General features: G+C 32.4%; 1 protein-coding gene across 5 annotated transcripts in view; it reads right to left on the reverse strand.

Moving 5' to 3' along the window:
* The window catches only part of LOC114326725 (calcineurin-binding protein cabin-1), a 262,120-nt gene that overhangs the window by 96,342 nt on the left and 146,357 nt on the right, over positions 1 to 19,421 (reverse strand). For all 5 annotated transcript variants that reach the window (XM_050648086.1, XM_050648079.1, XM_050648068.1 and 2 more), the window contains exons 11-13: positions 13,544 to 13,736; positions 9,722 to 10,844; positions 3,702 to 3,994 (exon numbers count right to left, since the gene is read on the reverse strand). In XM_050648086.1, the coding sequence (XP_050504043.1) occupies positions 3,702 to 3,994; positions 9,722 to 10,844; positions 13,544 to 13,736 (1,609 nt within the window). The remainder of the gene's footprint in view (positions 1 to 3,701; positions 3,995 to 9,721; positions 10,845 to 13,543; positions 13,737 to 19,421) is intronic.

Raw genomic sequence — 19,421 nt, forward strand, 5'->3', positions numbered from 1 at the left:
AATTTTTATTACTAATAGGGAGTGAAATTTATTGCAGTAGAATTTTAATAGTTTCGGATTTAAGCATGAAGAGGGGAAGAAAGGAGACGGTTTTGGTTAATGTGGGAATCAAGGCAGTTAGTCAATTTTAACATCAGGACCTCGACGGACGTGTTATTTGGGATAATCGAAAAAGACGCAACTTAAAGAAACGCGTTAAGACGGGTATTATGACAAGCCGATTATAATATTCATTAGACGCAATTATTTCCAAATAGATTTCTTTTGGTAAGAACACGTAAAATTTTGGTCGCAATTACACAAACACTTTTACATTTCGTCAACTTAATAGTACATATAATTTAATTGTCTATTGTATTAATTAAAACTGTTACGACTTATACGGACTTTTATTACGATTGTCTTTAACGAATCCTACAATTATTGGGGGTTAATCGCGGATCTAAGAAAGACAATTTCGTCGTAAAGTTCGCGAAATAATGTAAAGGGACGTGTAATTTAAGAAATCGGCTCAAGTGACGTGACGTAATTTTTGGAAACTGTTGGTGACTTTCGGACTTTGGAAACTGTTGGTGAATTTTGTGTTGGTGGAGTAGCAGGCTAGTACAGTGTAGACGACTCTGTTTAGGCAAATACGACGGCTGTTTGGGCTATTACCAAGGAGAAATCAGGTGTGTTTGTTCCATTAATTTAAAAAAGTAGTCAAGACACTTTGTTCTGGTGTCTGGAACGTAGAAATCTGACCAAAGATTATTTTTTCGAGGAACTGTGAACTGTGAATTTTTTCGAGGAACAGTGATGTTGAGAACGAACTATTATAAATTATTTAATGATTACCTTTTTTTGTTTTGTGTCGTATTGTTGTAATAGTTGGTAAAAACTATAAACTGTTTATTTATTTTAATAAAGTAACGTTGTTACTATTTGTGGTAAATATTGATAATTTTGAAGTAAAAGCGACTGCAATTCTACAGTTTACATTAATACAATTTGCATACGGGAAAAAATAAATCTAACTTCTTAGTTAAAAGATAATCTAACTTTTTATTTTTTTTATCATATACTTTTTTTAAAATGCAATCTAAAAATACTCTTAACGATTTTCCAAAAATTAGTTTAAACTTTAGAAATTCGGCATTAAGTGCTGTTAAGGCGTTGCATGTTGTTGCATACGGCGATAAAGGATTGCCGCGACAAACTAGAAAGAACTTGCGGAATTTTACAAATTTTGCGTGGGATAAAGAATCCGAGGAATATTCTACAAAAATAGACGCCGTAAAATATACACTAAGTATGCCGGACTTAGTAGCAGTTTGTAACGTTTTGGATCTGAACTACGCTGGTTCAGAGGACGACGTAATTGAACGTATTTGTTCGTTTTTGAACGACTTCAATTTTGAAGACGAGAATGACGATGAAGACGAAGACACTAGCGACGATGACGGTGATAAAGATGTTTATCACAAGGAAAACGGTAAAGACGTTACCGAAGACGATGGCGATAAGGAGGATAACGACGCTAATAGTGATAAAGACGCTTATCACGAGGAAGAAGGTAAAGACGTTACCGACGACGATAATAATTATGATGACGATATGGAAGATAAAAGGATGACGGATTTATATACGAAGAATAGATCAAAATCAAACAAAATGACGAGAGGTAGACTGAATGATTCATTTGCCTTAACTTTTAGAGACGTAGAAGACAGTATAAGAACTTTCGACGGAAAAGACGATTATCCCATAAGAAAATGGATCGCTGACTTTGAAGAAATTTCCAATCTGATGGGATGGAATGATTTGAAAATGCTAATTTTTGCTAAACAATCTCTAAAAGGAATAGCTAAACTGTATATACAGTCAGAGAAAGGAGTTAATAGCTGGAAGCTCCTGAAGAAGAGACTGACAACAGAGTTTGAGAACAAAATAGGTAGTGCCGAAATACACAAAATGCTTATGAATAGAAAAAAGAAACAAGGTGAAAGCGTACAGGAGTATGTACTAAAAATGAGAGAAATCGGTAGCAGAGGAAACATCGAGAATGAAGTCATAATGCAATATATAATTGAGGGAATTATGGACGACCCTGCTATACGGGGCAAAAAATTTCGGTGATTTTAAAGAGAAGATTAAACTGTACGAATTAATTAAAAAACAGACGACGCAAAAATCAGTTAAAACCGAGGCGCATAAAAAGACGTGGACGAACGAGGAAGTAAGACGAGATGAAAGAAGAGCGCCTCAAAGTAGGAATAAAAAGGAAGAAAAATGTTTCAATTATGGAAGTCAGGGACACAGATCGAAAGATTGTCCTGACAGAGCCAAGGGAGTGAAATGTTTTAAATGCCATCAGTTCGGCCATATCTCTTCTAGATGCAATGCCAGGGACAAAACTTGGGGTATAAAAACTCGGTAACATTGAAGGTTGGAAAATTATCACTACGTGTATTATTGGATACAGGAAGTGATATCAGTTCAGTACGAGAGGATATTTTTGAAAAATATTTTGATGACGTGATTCTTTCACAAAACGTATTAGATTTAAGTGGATTAGGAGGTACGAGAGTTAAAACTTTAGGTTCATTTAACAAAATGGTGGAAATTCAAAGAGAGGATTTTAATATTTTGTTTCATGTTATTCCAAAAGGAGCACTAGACGTTGAAATTATTCTCGGAAACAATATACTAAGACAAGCAGAAGTTACAATAACCGACGACACCCATATATTTTTAGTATACAACATATTATGTACTAGACTATATAACATACTACAAGAAAATGACATTTGACAACAGAAGACATAGTTATAAACACAGGAATTCGTCAAGGCGATCCACTGAGCCCTTTCATATTTAATTTAATAATGGACACAATAATAGAAAACCTTCCCAGAACAGCTGGATGTAAGACGGGTAATACATTCTTCAGAGTCGTTTGCTTCGCTGATGCTATCCTTATCGCCGATTGTGAAGACAATCTCCAAAGGCTACTGCATGCATTTAATACTAAAGCAAAAGAACTAAATATGCAACACTGAGAAGACTAAGTGCCTAGTAATTTCCAAAGAACCGATAAGATGCAAATTAGAAATTGACTCCAAAACTGTGGAACAGGTAAATCACTTCAAATATCTTGCAGCGGAAATAAGAAGCTATAGAAATCTCTCAAAAGAGGTCAGAGAACAATGAGAATAGTGAAAGCAGCTAGAATCTCGGAATGCCTGAAAGAAATCGTATGGAAGAACAAATATCTAAATACTGAAAGCCAAACTATATAAAACAACAATAAGACCTATTATAACATATGCGACAGAAACAAGACCAGACACAAATAGAACGTTACAAATGATGAGAACAGTTGAAATGAGAACACTAAGAAGTATACAAGGCAAAACTCTACGTGACAGAATAAGAAGTGAAGACATCAGACAAAACTGTGGAATGCAGGACATAGGAAGGTGGGTCAGGCAGAGACGAAGATATTGGAACAAACATAAAGGGAATGGTGGACAGCAGACTCGTTAAAAGCGCAAAAACGAATAACCCTGTAGGTAAAAGACCACAGGGTAGACCACCAAAACGATGGCGAGAATGCTGGACCTCCGGGGAAGACTTGAAGGCAATGAACAGGCAGTAGCCTACTAGCATGATTGATCATGCTAGAAAGAAGAAGAAGAGGAAGAACATATATTACTTACTTTTTTATCATTATCCGTCTCCGTATCACTACGTTTTTCCCTTTTAGGCTTCGCTTCAGAATTACCTTTTTTCTCACTTGGTTCTTCCTTGTTTTCAACTATTTCTACCTTCGTTTCAACTTTCGGTTCCATACTTTCTTGATCATCTTTTACAACAACTTCCTCTATTTTTTCTGTTCCGCTCATATCAGAATCAACTTCGTTTCCACATTCTTCAGTTTCCTTCATGGTCTCCCTCATCATTTCATCCAGCATCTGCTGTACATCTTTTACCGCACCAAATTTGGACCCTTCTAAAATAAAAAAAGATATAATGGGTGTGTAGTTCTTAGATACTTAGAGATAAGTCTATTTAGAAAACAATAAATATCATTTTTTTTGTGTGAATTTGATGGCCTTGGCCGAGCTAATTAGCCAGACATTTTGTTATTTTAAAAACAAACAAATTTGTTTTTTCAATCAGAGGAATTTGTTTCTGTACTTCTAACTCTAAATACATAACAAACTAACATATTACAATTATTATCTAAATAATACACTGTTTTGGTTGTAAATATTTTTTTGTACATATTTATTTTTTTTGTATTTTTTTCATATCTTTAATTTTTTTTTTATTATTTTTTATTGTTTTTTTTTACTACGCTAAGACATAAGCCCGATTCAACATCTCGGAGGTTTACATCTTAGTTTTTTTCTTTTTTTTTTGCTTTTTTCTCTTTTTTTTGCTTTTTCTTTTCTCTTTTTTTCTTGTTCTTTTCTTTTTTCAATTATAATATACAATAATTACTTAAATCTACAGGGTTTAAAAAAAATAACAACAAAACAAACATGTTTGTTTTGTTTTAACAAACATGCCTGCTTTGTTTTAACAAAATTACTTAAATACAGGGTAAATTTTATTGCTACAATCTATATTTACAGTTTTTAATATATATGTTAAATATCATGTTAATACGAATTAATCACGGAGAAACGAAAAGAAAGTATGAAAAAGTTTCTTTCTTCTGTTACAAAAATTAGTTTTTTACTTCTGAGTGATAAATTTTTAGACAAGTAGAATTGGCTGGACTAAGAAAATAAAATCTCACTGGTGTACTTCTGGATATACAAGGGATTACTATAACACAGGCCGATGAGAAAGTACAACGCTGGGCAGAATACATAGGCGAACTGTTCGATGATGAAAGAGGAGACCTGGAAAACATAGAACTTACTTCAGAAGAAATAGGCCCAGATATTACAAGAGAATAATAGTACACGCAAACACGCAACAATGAAGAACAGGAAAAGCCCAGGACCTGACTGCTTCCTATCGAACTAATAAAAATTATAGATGAGCACACATTGATGTTCTAGTGATACTGTTGAACCAAATTTATAGCTCAGACGTATTACCCAAAGAATGGTTAACGTCGATCTTTATTTGCTTCCCCAAAAAGAAAAACACAAGAGAATGCGGCGATTACCGCACCATGAGCTTGATGTTTCATGTGCTAGAGTAGCTACTGAAAGTCATCCATAGCCGAATATTTGGTTTAGCAAAGGCATAGGAACACATGAAGCTCTTTTTTCACTATACTAATACAAAGGTGCCTGGACGTCAATCAAGATATATTGTAACGGTCCGAAAGTCATTATTATTTTTACTCCACCCTGTATACTAAATCCGATTCAGGAATTGTACTGTGTATTGCGTAGGATTAGGTCATCTGTGATTCTTTTTCGTTTCTCACAGTATTAGATCGATCTTGTGTTTCAGAGATATTGTCGGGTTCTCATAAATCTGTGGTAAGTATTACGTAATTCGTTCTCGATTCACATGAATATTTTTTAAGTTTCTCATTCCGGAGAACCCAGGTTTTAGAAGTGTCATGTTTTATTAGCCGTTATTCTGTCGTGAAATGGATTGTCGGTTTTTTTATCAAAGGAATTACAGTCGTAAATTCTTCTAATAAGTGGTTTCTAGCGACCGAAATATGATGTTTTGGAGCTGGTTTGTTTACGTAGCGCATACCGTTGTAGTGTTGTAGAGATAAGAGCTCCAAAGTTTGATCAACAACAAGTGTCTTTTTTCCTGAGTCAGCGCTATGATGGGAAAAAGGTTGCACGAACTACTAAAATCCGTTTTATCTATTCTCTCGATTGATTGGATGAGCTGTTTTTGGTTTACGCCAGAAGGTTTAACCCAGAGCGTATTTTGCATTCTCCTATTGGTTGAGATTTTGATTAAGTGAGTGCCTTAAGTCTGTAATTGGTTGTTAAGGATTATCGATGGGGAAATCGAATGATTTTGGAAGGGCCGTTTGGTTTCTGAGGATTGAGTTTGAGAGATCGAAAAATTTAGTTATGTTTGAGCCGTCAAGTAGTTACGTTAAAGCTGTAAAGAAGTCAAGTTTGAGTTAGCTCCGGAGGTCTGCAGGGTTGCAGTACCTGAAAGGTTGAATTTCCATTTTAAGTTTGTGTAAGGTGAAGTTATTGGACTGTAAGTGAACTGTGCCTTGGACTTAAAACCAACCAAGAGAAGATACAGGACTAGTACAAGGTATTTTTTTTTGTAAACTTTTCATTTTCTTTTTGGTAAACATGATCTCTTTATGTAAAATCGAGATCACAGATCTTTTTAATTTTATTCTATTTTGTTTCAATAAAAAATGTTTGATTCATTGCAAAATATTATTTATTGTCTTTTCCCTTTTCCTTGTTTCGTAAGTACAACAAAGATTTAGCTGAGTAAAGACATAGATAAGGTAAGTCACGCCATAAGTATTTTATACACTCACCGGCACAAAATTCCGCCACCCAAAATTTGTGATTAAGTTTGACAATTTATAACTTTATTATTTGTTCTCCGATTTTCAAGATTCTTACACCAGTTTGTAGGTACATATAATGGTATCGTTTGGTATTATCCCGATAACAAGAAAATTTTCCTAACATGGCATTATACAGGGGTGAATGGAAGCGTTGAATTTTCTCCTAACTTTAAAAAATTCTGTGGAAAAATGGAAGAGTTGATTTTGTTTCATAGTCCTGTCATATTATCCCGGAGGCATCACAAAAATTTTATTTTTTGAATTACCCGAATATCTCTTTTCTTGTAAGAGCTGTACCATTTTTTGTAAATAAAAACACTGATTGACTCATAAAATAGAGGTTGGATTGATAATATTAGAATGACCCGCATGCAGCCCAAATCTCAATCCTAATGAGCATTTATGGGATGAACTAAAAAAAGAAAGCTAAAAGATGAAGTTTTCGATCCTAATGCATTATTAATAATATTTAGAAAATATTAAAATATTACTAAAAGATTTTTAAATCGAAAACTTATTGGTCCATTTCCTTGGTAACACCTCCAAGGCTTCTAAAATTTGCAAGCCAAATGGATGCTGAAGCGAAGAAGACAAGAGGGAATTCAAAAAACTTACAATTCACGACCCCGTCTGTTCAGCTGGTAAATTCCAACAGAAAATGGACCTAGTTACTCGAAGGAGTAAAGACCAATATAAAAATAAAATAAAAATTTTATTTTTAATTCAGTTGCAATGCGAAGGCAAAACAATCCTACTTTTCAATTAGAATACGGAGCGCAGTCCAGTCCCTTGAATCACGATTTTCGGCTCTTATTGGAGCCTTCATCGGAAGGAACGTAGGCGAACAAGGCGTATGGAGAACAAGCCTACGTTCCTTCCGATGAAGGCTCCAATAAGAGCCGAAAATCGCGATTCAAGGGACTGGACTGCGCTCCGTATTCTAATTAAAAAGTAGGATTGTTTTGCCTTCGCATTGCAACTGAATTAAAAATAAAATTTTTATTTTATTTAAAAAAAAGCTATTCGCAGTCATCCTAAGCCTCCAGAAAATTTGGTACAGCTATGGCCATGGTAGAGGAATATCGGGCTATTCCCCAGGCCAGGATAACACACCTTTATTAGATGCCAAACATATTGCGAGCAGTCGTTGTTGCAAGCGGTGGACATACCCGCTATTGAATTGTTTTGTTGTTAATTTTGTTTTGTTTTGTTAATTTTATTGCGTTTGATATTTTTAATTAAATAAACCTTCAAAGCAGTGTTTTTATTTACAGCTTTTACAAGAAAAGAGATATTCGGATAATTCAAAAAACAAAAGCTAAGTGATACCTCCAGGATAATAAAAAAAAGAAGTATGAAGCAAAATCAGCTATTCAATTTTTCCACAGAATTTTTTAAAATTAGTAGAAAATACAACGCTTCCATTCACCCCCGTATAATGCCATCTAAGCAAAAAAATTTTGTTACCGGAATAATAACAAACGACATCAATACATGTACCTACAAACTGATGCAAAAAATATTGAAAATCGGAGTACAAATAATAAAGTTATAGATTGTCAAGCTTAATAAAAAATTTTGGGTGGCGGAATTTTGTGCCGGTGAGTGTATATTTTGTATTGACTAGGTTTTTGTTTAATTTTTGATTTAGCTATCTTTTCTTTTACGTTTCCATTTTTGTATATTTATGGTTCCCACAAGGAAATCAGTGGCGCCCAATATTTTATTTCTTTTTATTTGATATTCTTATTTGATTTTTCTAATTTTTTTATTTCTAAGCTAATAAGAGAATATTAATAACATCCCGTTAAGAACTACTCCATATCTCTTCCGTTACTGAGCAACCGAGGACATGTTCTTCAAATTGTGTAACACGTTTACATCCCCTTATATGACATATCAGCATCTTGTTAAATTTTATCTTGCATTATTCCTACAGCGTGAATTTCGTCGTTACATATATTTTTGTCCCGGCAACGTGTTAATAGTGTTATACAAATAGCGCCCATTCGTGGGACTGCTATAATATATGCATCTTTTATTGACTATAATAAAGCATTCGATAAAGTACGACATGAACAATTAATGAATTAGATAAAAAAGAAGATCAAGGCAGGTTTTGTTTATATGTATTTGATTCAGAGTTGGACCACCATCTCCATATAGCTATTTCAGCATCCTTATGCCTCATCAGTGAAGCTCAGAAGTCTCAACTCTGAAGGAAATACAAACAATTCTGCCAATTTAAGGCAAACCATCGCAATGCAATGAACCCACCTCTGAGACGCAATTTAGCGACATCTCTCGTATTACGAGGAAAATAACGAAAAGGCCCAGATACAAAGTTTACTACTTTTTAAACAATTAGAATAATTGAAATAAAATATAATAAACAATATTTTAAATCCAAGACTTTTCGTTGATAAACTGCTTTCTGGCTGCATCCCGTATCTCCGGATTTTACAATATATAATCACAAGAGACGACGAATTAATGAATTATTATATGCTCTGAAATCAAAGAAGATAGACAATAACTTCAGAATAAGCAGCGAGCAAAAGTACGTGTTAACGCACAGCTGTCAGAGGAAATTGAAATTAGACGTGAGGTGAGACAGGGATGCGTATTGTCGCCAATTCCTTTTAATGCCTACTCGGAAGAGTTCCTAAAATGAAGGTGAAACAGCTGGAAAAAATGTAGTTCCCATTAGATATGCGGATGACAGTGTCATCAGCTGAAAATATTTAAGATCTTCAGATGAACAGATTTGATGAGGCGATGAACAAAATAGCGGTGTATAGCCTAGAATACGATCTAACAATAAACATCAAAACGACAAAATTTATGAGAATATTGAAAACTCAAAGAAATAACGAGAATCACTTCATAAACGGAACCAATGTCGAACGAGTAGACCAATATGCATATTTTGGAACAATGATCAACTCCACAAATGCTCGATTATCGAGCGTTGGCTATCAAATTGGCTACAGCAATTTTGTTGACGGCAGCCCGGAAAAGGGATGCAGAGGATCTGTTAAACCATTCTCTCAGGTTTCTAAGCCATGACGCTCTTTATCGACCGGGTCCTTTTGAATAACAACAGTAATTATTTAACTGCTTTAGAGAAAACTGTTGTTTTTTGATGAAAAGACTTACATTAAATTGGAGATAAAACAATCAAATACAAATTAACTACATAAATACCTGATACTGGACTTTCCGCTACATTCACCTTGTTTTCATCTGCTTCACTCGGTTCTTTTGCCTTACTCATATCTTCTGTTTCCATCTTCAGATCTGTATCTTTATCTTCTTTACGTTCTACTTCTTCATCTACTTCCATTTTATCTTTAATACCATCATCCTCTTTAGTAGCATCTAGATCTTTGCTATTTGTTAAAGCCATTTTTTCTTCTCCTTCTTTAATGTCATTAATATTTGAAGTTTCAGGTTGTTCCTCATCTACTTCCATTTTTTTAGATGATAGATTGACTTTATTTTCATCTTCAGAATCGTAAATTATCATTACAACGTCATCTTCAGTATTAATCTCCATTGTAGTATTGCTGTCAGTTTTTTCTGCAGGAATTTTAGTTTCTGTTGTAGTTTTATCTTCAGCATTATTCAGATCATTTTCATTATCGTTACTTTCTGCAATAATTGCAGTTGCTTTATTTTCCACATCCGTTTTATTTTCAATTGTTTTTGTTTCGATAATTTCCGTATCAGTTTTAGATTTAACAATGTCCGGTTCGACTTTGGTTTCAGTACTTTCTGCAACAGGTATACTTTCAGTCTTTTCGATAGCAGCTTCAGTTTCAGTCTTTCCGTTAACGATTGGTTTTTCTACAACTACCCCAGATTCTTTATCTTCATTCTTTTGCACATCACTATTTTGTTTAGTTTTATCATCTTTACTATCAGTGGTCGGTGAACTCAGTTTATTTAAAGAATTCAAGAACTGTTCTTGAAAGCTGGTATTAGGAGTAGTGGGAGTTTTACAAACTTCTTCGGCTACGTTTGGCACAACTGTTTCTAGTTTGGGCGGCTCTGCTGTTTGTTCGGGGGGAAGTGGTGGAGCTGGTGGAGGTGGAGGGGGTGGAGGAGGTGGTGGTTTCTGTAAAAATTTGGACATGCCCATACACTTTTTGAAAAAAGCTCCCAAAGTGTTAGGTATGTCTTTTCCTTCGTGAAGTTCTAGATATTTCAAAACTGACGCGTGAATTCTGTAGTGGAGTTCCAGAGCTTCGACAGACAAATGTTGAGGGTTGCTGTAATTTATTTTTTCTGGATATTCTGCGTTGTTTTCGTCTAATAAAGTAGTAGCCTAAAATCAAAATAATAAATATATCAGTCCTGTATCATTCATATTTTAAATAAATAAACACATATTTTGTGTGTGTTTTGTATTTTATTGGCACTGGTTTTTACAACCAACTGGCCAGTCAATTTCATAATGATTTTTTAGACTATAACTTATTACTAACTCAGGGGAGTAATGTGTAGTGTGTGTGTTGAGTAACTGTCTTTTGTCTTTGCAAAGAGACGCTAATTATTGTATCCGAACGTCTGCGGTCCCTCCGTAGTCCAGAGAAATAAGATTTTTCTCGTGACACATCCCCCTCCAGGCCGAAACCTAATTTTTTGAGTAGTATGGACATCTATATTAATAACCTTTATGTTTCCTGCAGCCGATTTTGATGTTATACATATTCATAAACAAATGAAGATCAAGAAACGGTAAATTTTCGCTTTTTTCGTCTATAACCAAAAAGTTAAGCATTTTAAACAAATTTGAGAGTAAGAAACTCATAAATCGTCTAAAAAATTTCAATATGGCGTTCGCTGAATATTTCTATCCTTATTGGTTGCTTAGAAAATTGCAAAATAGATCATAAATTTTGAGTTTTTATAAATATTCATAACTTATATAAAAATTAACTTAGAACCTTCTTATTAAACGAATTGCTGAGACTTCTGGTGCTTAAATTATATTTTAAATGTCAAAGCAATTGGTCAAATAGTTTAAAAGTTATTTAATTTGTTTATCCCAAATTCATTTTTTTTTTCCACACTATAAGTCAGAAAATTATGAGGTTACAGTAAAACTTCTGACAGTTTATGGAAGAAGAACATTTATACTATTGACTTAATAAAAAAAAAATAAAAAGTAATTTTAAACAGTGTAAAATTATTTTGCAAAAACACGTCGATTTTTTGCTTACTTATAAACAATTAGAATAACTTTTTAACCGTTACCCGTAGAAAAATTATTTTTTTCATATTTGGAAAGACTGAATTTTTATACACATTTAGAAAGAAAAACAATTGTCCTAGGACAATTAGGAACGAAGTTAGCCCCCCTTTTTTTAATTCACATGTTTTTTTCAAAATAATTTTGCCGTATTTAGAATTATTTTTTGTCATTTTTTTTTTAATTAAATTAATAGTATAAATCTTCTGCTTTCATAAACTATCCAAAGTATTACTGTAACCGCATCATTTTCTGACTTATAGCGTTGCAAAAAAAATTAATTTGGGATAAACAAATTAAATACCTTTTAAACTATTTGACCAATTGCTTTGAAATTTAGGGTATGGTTTAAGCACCAGAAGTCTCAGCATTCCGTGTAATAAGAACGTTCTAAGTTAATTTTTACATAAGTTATGAATATATATAAAAACTCAAAATTTCTGATTTATTTTGCAATTTTCTAAGCAACCAATAAGGATAGACATATTCAGCGAACGCCATATTGAAGTTTTTTTATACGGTTTATGATATTCTCACTCTCAAATTTGTTTAAAATACTTAACTTTTTGGTTATAGACGAAAAAAGCGAAAATTTACCGTTTTCTGATCTTCATTTGTTTATAACTATGTATATCATCAAAATCGGCTGCAGGAAACATATAGGTTATTACTATAGATATCCATACTACTCAAAAAATTTGGTTTTGGCCTGGAGGGGGTTGTGTCACCAAGAGGATATTTTTTTCCTTATTTCTCTGAACTACCGGTGAGTACCGATTCGACAAGGATAGAAACTATTTTTATTTATTAATTTATAATAAACGAAAAATTTCTGACCCTGGTGAGATTCGAACTCACGACCATTCGGGCCTTTCGATCCAAAGGTAGGCGCTCCTACCACTGAGTCGCAGAGGGGGTCAAAAACATATTTTAAATGACTTGAATAACTACCAATTCAGACATTGCTATTGACCTCAATCAATGCTGCCGACTATTAGGGCAGTGTTGATGCGGTTACTACATCAGAGTAGCGTTGTTTTCACTGCAACCAATGACAGTCAGAGCCTGCTGGAGGAATATGTCAGTGATATGAATTAACTAATAAGTATCGATGAAAGGTTGGCTGAGCTAAGGGATTCGCCGATTTAAATTTTGCAGAAGTAGAAGAATACATAACCGTGGGTAGCTTCCATGACAATTTGCCGATAACGTTATGAATCTTGCGCAGTTAATAATTGATAGAGTAATAGTTGATCTGCTGATAAGCCAGTCCATTGACGAAGGTTTCGGAGCAATGAATATTTCTTCCTACCAATTCCTTTTTTTCTGTCGATCTTTCCGTTGAGTATTAACAGCAGCATCCTGTATCTGCTACCTCTCATTATATGCCCGAAATATTCAAGTTTTCTCTTTTTTATCATCTTGATTAAGTCACCTTCGCCTTGACCTACTCAGGGTACTAAGTGAGTCAGGGAAGTACTAATATGATCCAAGATAAAAATATATGAATAAATTTAATTAGAAAACCAGTCTGCGCTTAGGAATAAAAGCGAAGAAAATGACAACTAAAGGTTCATTTTTCTTTTTTTATTTTTAATTTAATTTTAATATAGTTCAAACAAGAATTTGTTTTAATGATTTTGTCCAAAACATTTTTGTACTAGCACTACTAGATGCACTACATACTTCGATGATGATTAATATGAGAACTTAAAGTAATATTTTAATTTAATTTATTATATAAAACTCAAAATCTTACACTAATTTCTTACCGTTAAGTAATACTGTAGATATTCTGCCGGTTCCTTCTGCTTCTTTTCGGCAATTTTTCCTAAAATATAATACTGTAACCATCTTTCGTCTGCCTCGTTTGTGTCCTCCAGTTCGTATATAGCGATCGCTTTTTCAAAACTATTGCCAGAACTATCCAGGTAGCTATTTTTCTGGTTTTCGAGAAACTCAAACCTATAAGTGATTGATATCCATATGATATTAAATTTGCATGAGAAAACATATCTCACAATAAAACACTGAAAACTTTTGTTTTCTATACTTCTACAATAGTATATTGTACAACAAGAGAGAAAAAAGACATATTTCTCACGAGCGCAGAAGTTTGTTGGCACGAGCCCAGGCACGAGGCGAGTGCCGCAAATCAAGCGAGAGAGAAATATGTCATTTTCTCTCGTGTTGTACACTGTACTTTTTCTATGGATGCGTTTTTGTCAAGAGTTCAAATTTCAAAATTAAATAATTTAGGTGCTTTTAGGTATATTATATGCCTTAATTGAAATAAAATACATATATACACATAGGTATTTAATATTCTTAACATTTATATACTTTATTTATTTAAAATTATAATTCACAGTTGAGTAGTCTTAAAAGGTAATTTTTGATAAGTTTTGACAAGTTTGAACACATTTTATTTGACAAAAATAATTGTGTTTGTATTGTGCATGTTACCATGGAAATGGCGATCCTATGTATGTAAACCGGCGGTGAACCCGTGAGAAAAAATATTTCTCACTGCAATGGCCGACTTTTCTCACTGCCTGAGAAATTGTTCGTTTTGAATGCATGTAAGTAGTGAGAGAAGTTGCACATTGCATAGCATCCATAGAAAAATTATTATTATTTACAACTATGTGACTACAGCTGTTTCGGCAGAGTGTAAGCTGTAGTCACATAGTTGTACATAATAAATTTTGTGGAAGTATAGAAAACAAAAGTTTTCAGTGTTTTATTGTGAGATAAAATGAACTTCCATCAAGTAACGGTCGAATCCATCAATTATTGAAAACATATCTAGGTAAATGTTTTGATTATGTATATAGTGGAGTCACTGAAGGTGGATATGAGCTATTACCTCCAATTTCGTTCAACCTCCATCGATTTGCATGAAAATTGGTGAGTGGTTAGAGGATATCTCAAGAAACAAAGGTGACATGGTGCCAACTTGCGCTTTTACCCTGGGGGAGGATGCCACCCCTTCTCGGGGTGAAAATTATTTTATTAAAAATAACCCTATAATTAGATTGGGGGACAAATTCTAAGCAAAATTTGTTATATAAAGTTATTAAAATAAATCAAAACTTTTTGAGTTATTAAAGATCAAAAATTTTAAGTTTTCGTAAGAAAAATGCATGTTTTTAACCGATTTTTCATAGATAACTCAAAAACTGTAAGTTTTTACAAAAAAGTTATTATTACCAAAATTGAAGCTAATAAAAAATTAAATAAACTACTTACTAAAAAAACTCTTTAATAGTAACTAAAAGTCAGTTATAGGTAATTGAATGCATATTTTTTTTTGCCAGTACCCAAATCTATTCAAACTTAAATTACGGGAAAATGATGCATTTTATAATATAAACTTATTAAACATTTGTGAAAGTACTTAGAAATATCTATCAAAAATGATATACCGAACAAGTTAATAGCATTACAATTTATGCTCCAACAATTTTTCAAACTTTATCTTTTAAAAAATTTTCCAAAAAATGTTACCGTTTTTTTATATACTCCGTTAATTTTTAAGATATCAGGTTCACCTAAAAACGGTTTCAAAGGTAATTCGAAAGGCTACTAAAACGCGTTGAATTTGATCTTTTAAACCCCTTACTTTTTTAAAAATCAAAAATTAAATGGCCACGTTACATGGTTCTCGCAGCAAAATTTAAGCTTTAAACCTTTCTATCTCGGTTATTTCTCACCCTACAGAAATGGTAAAAAAAGTAAATCTATATATTAAAAGAAAGTTGACTTATGTTAGTTACACCATTTATAACTCGAGAACGACTGAACAGTTTTTGATGAAATTTTACACGTGTATTCTACCGGACTGAGAATAGGCATAGCTCTGTTTTCATGCCCGTACGTCATAAGGGGGCTTGCCCCCCTGATACATTTTTTTAATTTTTCGACAAACCGTTTTTTCTTAATTTTGTATGATGTAGAAGCAAAAGATACATACAATCCTAAATTTTCACTTTTTTTATCTTCAACCGTTATTTTTTAAAAGCCATTTAAATATTTTACATCTATACAGGGTGTCCTGTATAGATGTAAATTTTAAGACATTTTAACCCAATTCATCTAGTTATTTGATATAGAAAAAACTAAAATTTGGTTATTTACCATTTTTTACGTATATCGAGTATTTTTATAGTTATTATCAAAAGAAAATGAAAATGACGATAATTTTAAAAATTCTGATTTTTTTAAATTATATCTTTTTTTTTTCAAAAATAGTTATTTACCATTTTTTACGTATATTGAGTATTTTTATAGTTATTATCAAAAGAAAATGAAAATGACGATAATTTTAAAAATTCTGATTTTTTTAAATCATATCTTTTTTTTTTCAAAAATATGCATTCTAAACCGGTGGAAATTGTTAAAAGCATTACTTATGCTAATACAAAGAAATTTTTGTAAGGATTACTATAAATTTTAATTTTTGTGGAAATGGCGTATGTTTTATTTTTCACTTTTTCTTATAAAAATCGAAAGGATTCTCTTAGTTTCATCATAACTTGCTTAATTTTGATGCTATTAACTTCTTCTGCAGCTCATTTGTTATAGACCTGGCAGTATCGTCGCCCCCGCTAGCGAAATTATTCCGATTCGATTTTTTTGCACAAACTTACTCAAAAAGAGGTCCTTATAACAAATCCACAGGGTGCCGGCCGGTGCCGTGGTCGAAAAATTGTTCGAAAAAACAATTTTTTTTAAACAAATTCACAAAAATAATTTTTTCATTTCGAACAAATTTTTTTTAGATAAATTAGCTTATTCTAACCAAAAAAGTATGTTGTCATTTTTTTCTAAAATTGATTGTTGTCGAGTCATATGCGATTAAAAATTTGAAAAATGCGAAAATGGCCATTTTCAAGGCTTAATAACTCGAGTAAACATTATTATTATGAAATTCAAAAAGTGACCAAATCAAGTTTCAAACCTCTTCTTCAAGGTCCTGAAGAGATCTTTGTGATTATTTTATTACAAAGCTGTTATTTTTAATTATTAACAATTAGCGCTATAGTCCAGGATGTATCCGTCGCCCCCGTTAGTGAAATTTTATTCCGATTCCATTTTTTTTGCAGAAACTTACTCAAAACGAGGTCCTTATAACATATCCACAGGGTGCCGGGCGGTGCCGTGGTCGAAAAATTGTTTAAACAATTTTTTTTAAACAAATTCACAGAAATATTTTTTTTATTGCGAACGATTTTTTTTAGATAATTTGGGTTATTCTGAGCAAAAAAGGTCTCTTGTGATTTCTCTCTAAAATGGATTGTTGTCCAGTTCTATGGCCATTTTCGCATTTTTCAAATTATAAATCGCGTATAATTCGACAACAATCAATTTTAGAAAAAAACCAGAAGAGACATTTTTTGCTCAGAATGTCCAGAAATTATCTAAAAAAATTTGTTCGAAGTGAAAAAATTATTTTTGTGAATTTGTTTAAAAAATATTGTTTAAACAATTTTTCGACCACGTCACCGCCCGGCACCCTGTGGATATGTTATAAGGACCTCGTTTTGAGTAAGTTTCTGCAAAAAAAATGGAATCGGAATAATTTCACTAACGGAGGCGACGATACATCCTGGACTATAGCGCTAATTGTTAAGGCTATGGGTACATAATTCGCAAATATTTTACGTGTATCCCTACTTTTTCTGTCTTTACACGGCAAATTACGTGTAGTAAAATTCACACTGGTATGGATATGTAAACATTCTATAATGTCATTCTACTTGAAAATGTCATTAATTTAAAGAGATGGGTTTTGAATGTTCTTGGATAACTGTTATTTTTATAATGCAAATTATTAATTCAGTTAATAAATGTGATAATTTTTTCACTAACTATGTATTCAGTGATTGTAATAATTTATTTGTACAACAAAGACTAATACTCAATCGAGAAAAGAGGAAAAGTGTTAATTAAAAGTTATTTTTTAATAATATATTGTTATGGAACGCTTACAATTTTGAACATCTTTAACAACAAAATACTTGGATCACAGAATATATATTATCCTGATGTATTCTCTGCTTGGATCTTCCACAAATAATACACAATAAATAACTTTTTATTAAGTTCACGTCTTAAATCAATTATTTATCAAATACACTATATATCAATAATATTTAATCAATAACTCAACATATTCCCGATGCAATGTCAAATATTTAAAATTGTCACTGATTGTCAGTGTCTGACTGACAATATATGCTGACAATATTATATTCGGCTGAGTGCGTTGTAAGATAAAGATAGATTTGGAAAATATTACTACGGCATTGTGTTCATTTTTTTCGAATCCTGAAAAAACCAATAAATATTTTTGAAAAATTTAAACGCAGAATGAAAGACTAAATTATTACCGAGGGCCGAAAGTCCCTTAGAATAAATAAAAAGTTTATTTTGAATGATATATTTGAAATTAAAAATCACACTAAATTTTCTCTTAGTTTTTCACCCCTGTAACTTATTAAAATAAACATTATAGAAGTTCTAAGGGACTTTCGGCCCTCGCTAATAACGTAATCTTTAATTCTGCGTTTAAATTTTTCAAAAATACTTATTAGTTTTCTCAGGATTCGAAAAAAATGAATCCCCATTTGAATAGCATTGCAGCCGAAAATACGTTCTGATCCTCTTAATAATTAAAAATAACAGCTTTCTAATAAAAGAATGACAAAATCTCTTTAGGACCTTGAAGAAGGGATTTGAACCTTGATTTGGTGACTTTTTGAATTTCATAATAATAATGTTTAATTGAGTTATTAAGCCTTGAAAATGGCCATTTTCGCATTTATTACATTTTTAATCGCATATAACTCGACCCCAATTTTTGCTCAGAATAAGCCAATTTACCTAAAAAAATTTTGTTCGAAATAAAAAAATTATTGTTGTGAATTTGTTTAAAAAAATTGTTTAAACAATTTTTCGACCATGGCACCGCCCGGCACCCTGTGGATATGTTATAAGGACCTTTTTTTGAGTAAGTTTGTGCAAAAAAATCGAATCGGAATAATTTCGCTAGCGGGGGCGACGATACTGCCCGGTCTATTAGGTATTCTGAAGTACTTTGATAAGTGTTTAGCAGATATATTTTATAAAATGCTTCGTTTTCCCGTTATTTAAGCTTGAATATATAGATTTGAGTACTCATCGAAAAAAATATATTGTTCTGAAGCTATTTTCTTGTGGCATTTTTACAATTTTAACTATTTAGAATGGGAAATAAGCCACAATATTATTAAAAAATGATTTTTATTAACGTTTCGACGCCCAAATCGGGTGCCGTTGTCAAAATACAAAATACTATTAATATAAACAAAAATGTTGTTGCTTAGTAAAAAAATTCTTCTAATAATTTATTTAATTTGACTCATTTATATCGGCAATTCAGATACATATGATACATTTTAAAGTAGAAGACTTTAAAATGATATTGCCAATATTTATGAGTTGGTTTCCTGGAAAATTTCAAAGAAGCGGCTCTAATTATGCTAAACGAAACCAATTGTGTCGCAAATTCCTCGGTGGAATGCAGTAGGATGTGGATACCCATACTGAAAGAGGAAGTCAATAGAAAGAAAATACCACAATTAGTAAGTCAATAGTCGAGTTAGT

The sequence above is a fragment of the Diabrotica virgifera genome, chromosome 1 (genome assembly GCF_917563875.1).
Source record: "Diabrotica virgifera virgifera chromosome 1, PGI_DIABVI_V3a".
Lineage (NCBI taxonomy): Eukaryota > Metazoa > Arthropoda > Insecta > Coleoptera > Chrysomelidae > Diabrotica > Diabrotica virgifera.